At 48.3% G+C, this 2529-nt stretch overlaps 1 protein-coding gene across 1 annotated transcript in view; it reads left to right on the forward strand.

The window, feature by feature from the left end:
• The first annotated feature begins 348 nt into the window (after window positions 1-348).
• Window positions 349-2529, forward strand: part of CASQ2 (calsequestrin 2) — a 71956-nt gene continuing 69775 nt past the window's right edge. The window contains exon 1 of the mRNA XM_007454782.1: window positions 349-795. Coding sequence (XP_007454844.1) covers window positions 562-795 — 234 coding nt within the window. The 5' untranslated portion in view covers window positions 349-561. The remainder of the gene's footprint in view (window positions 796-2529) is intronic.

Here is a 2529-nt window from a genome sequence, read left to right on the forward strand (position 1 = left end):
CGTCTGAGTGGCCCTGTGCACATCCGAGTGCCATGTCTCTCCCCGCTCCTTTTGTCCTCCTCCCTCTGAGTGAACTTCTCTCCTCTGACCTGCCCGCCCTCCCTATTTCATGTGCACACGTCCCCCCGTCTCCCTCCCACCTCCTCCTCCACCGGCCTGACAAACTGTATCAGCGAAGCCCTCAACAGTGCCATATCTAACTTTTTAATTCATTGCATGATTTATTTTTAGCCTGAAACAACTGCATCCTAAAAATGGAGTTCCTGATGAGACAGGGGCTCGGCAGAGCTATGCGAGGTATCTGGGGCTGGGCCGCCTAGCCTGGCTCTGGTTCTACACAGGCACGGCTGTGAGCCTCTGCACGCTTCGTCCCAAGCCCACGATTACGATTACAGTCAGTAGCCGGAGAAGGCGAAGAGGGGGTTCTCGGGCCCAGGAAGGGCCAAGGAGAGAGACGAGATCGGCCTCTCTGCTCCCCGCTGCTCCCAACAAGTCCTCTAAGGCACCAGCCTCTTTCCTACACACGGTGTCTTGGGGAAAGAAAAACAAAACTTTGCCCAGATGAAGAGAACCCACCTGTTTGTGGTGGTGGTCTACCTGCTGTCCTCCTGCAGGGCAGAGGAGGGGCTGAACTTCCCCACCTATGACGGCAAGGACCGCGTGGTCAGTCTAACTGAGAAGAACTTCAAGCAGGTTTTGAAGAAATACGACTTGCTCTGCCTCTACTACCATGAGCCCGTGTCTTCAGATAAAGTCGCACAGAAACAGTTCCAACTGAAAGAAATCGTGCTGGAGGTGAGTGGGGGGCCCCCAGACCACGTGGCCCAAGGGAGCGGAAGGTGGCCAGTGGTCGGCATGGGAGGACCTGAGGGCACTGAGAGTATATCCTCAAGTCTTGCCCCATTTCAGTCTCAGGCAAATCTGAAGATATTCTTGTTGCAAAGCTGGGATGTGTGAAAAACAGGGGTGGGTCCAGACTCTTAAGACTGGACAATTGAACGCGCTGCATGGTGCATAATAGTCTGTAAAGATGTAAAGTCTGTCATCTGATGGTCCTCTTGATTTCTCAAGGGCAACAGTTCCAGCTACTCTTTTTCTCAGAGAATGTTAAAGCTATTGCTAAAAAGCCTGACTGAAATGAAATTCAGGGTTATTTGCAGGTTTCATTCGGCGTGCTAATTTCCTACTCTTTGTTCCCTTAAGTCTCCCCATGATCCTGATGAAGCAGGAGTCATTTGACCTTGCCTGTCCTCTTGGGTCAGATGGGGAATATCACTAAGCGATGAGCCTCTCCTGTGACTCGGTTTTAGTCAACGTCGCACAGTGTAGATGTGGGAAGATTTGAGCTGCGCGTTCATTACTGGGAATATTTCTCTTTCTCAGAAAGTTCTTGGTGTGAGTTCAGGGAAGATACTGAAGTCAGTTCTTATTCCATCTGCATTACACGGCCTGTCCGTAAACCTGGCGCTGGGACCCGTTCTCTAATCCTGTGTGAGTGCCCCAGGAACTCCTCCCTCTGTTCCTCCTGGACAGTTTCAGATCGCTTACACTCAGGAACACCTGTGAGTGCCAAGAATTCTAATAGGCACCAAGATCCCTTATCAGTCCCCAGGTCGGGCTCAGCCCAGGCACAAATCTTTGAAAAGGACTACTGGAGAACTACAGCAGTTTATTAGCCCGCACAGCCAGAAAGCTCAGCTCAGTCAGATGCCTTTTTTTCTTTCTTTTTTTCCAGTGTTATTGAGACATAACTGACATACTTTATAATCAAAGACTCTGATGAACCATGTAAAACCCACGTGGATTTTAATTCTCAAGAAAAAGTGGCTGTAATAAAATCCAGGAAAACCACCCCAAACACATCAAAATATCTTTGATAATTAAAAAAGTATTGCAGAATCCTGTGTCTCCCGATCATCACACACATATCTATTTTCAGAGGATTTATATACGGCAGTGTGGTCATTACAGAGAGCTCTGGTGGACAAGGAACCTCTGTGGGTTACAAGTGAGGAAAAAGCAGGGACCGTTATTAGGGCTTTGTACTATATATATGGGAAAATTACAGGCTGGAAAAAACCAGGACATACAGCACAGCTGCTGCTCAGCCCATGAAATCCTCACTCACATGATTATCTCCATCTCAAACTGCCCTACTCAATTATAGAGACATATTTATGCAAAGTTAATTGAAGGCATAAGGATTCTACCATATCTGCTCGTATCTGTCCACTTAGCCTAGAACTCAAAAAGAATGCCAGTGCAAGCAATGACCCCATTTCTGATTCCCTGTTATATTAACACACATGCACACACACACACACACACACACTCACACACACAAACTCCCCCAAGAATCTGTCTCCCCCAAAGATGAATTCTGTACTCCCAAGGAAAATCCTGAGAAGGAGCTTTGCCCTGGACTCACCATCCTTCCAGCCACCTTTGATCCAAGAGTGCCCGGCAGAGACTGACAAGGAGGAAGGGTAGCCTGATGCCCCACAGACTCCTAAATCACTAAGGGAAAGA

The sequence above is a fragment of the Lipotes vexillifer genome, unplaced genomic scaffold (assembly GCF_000442215.2).
Source record: "Lipotes vexillifer unplaced genomic scaffold, Lipotes_vexillifer_v1.1 scaffold998, whole genome shotgun sequence".
Classification (NCBI taxonomy): domain Eukaryota; kingdom Metazoa; phylum Chordata; class Mammalia; order Artiodactyla; family Lipotidae; genus Lipotes; species Lipotes vexillifer.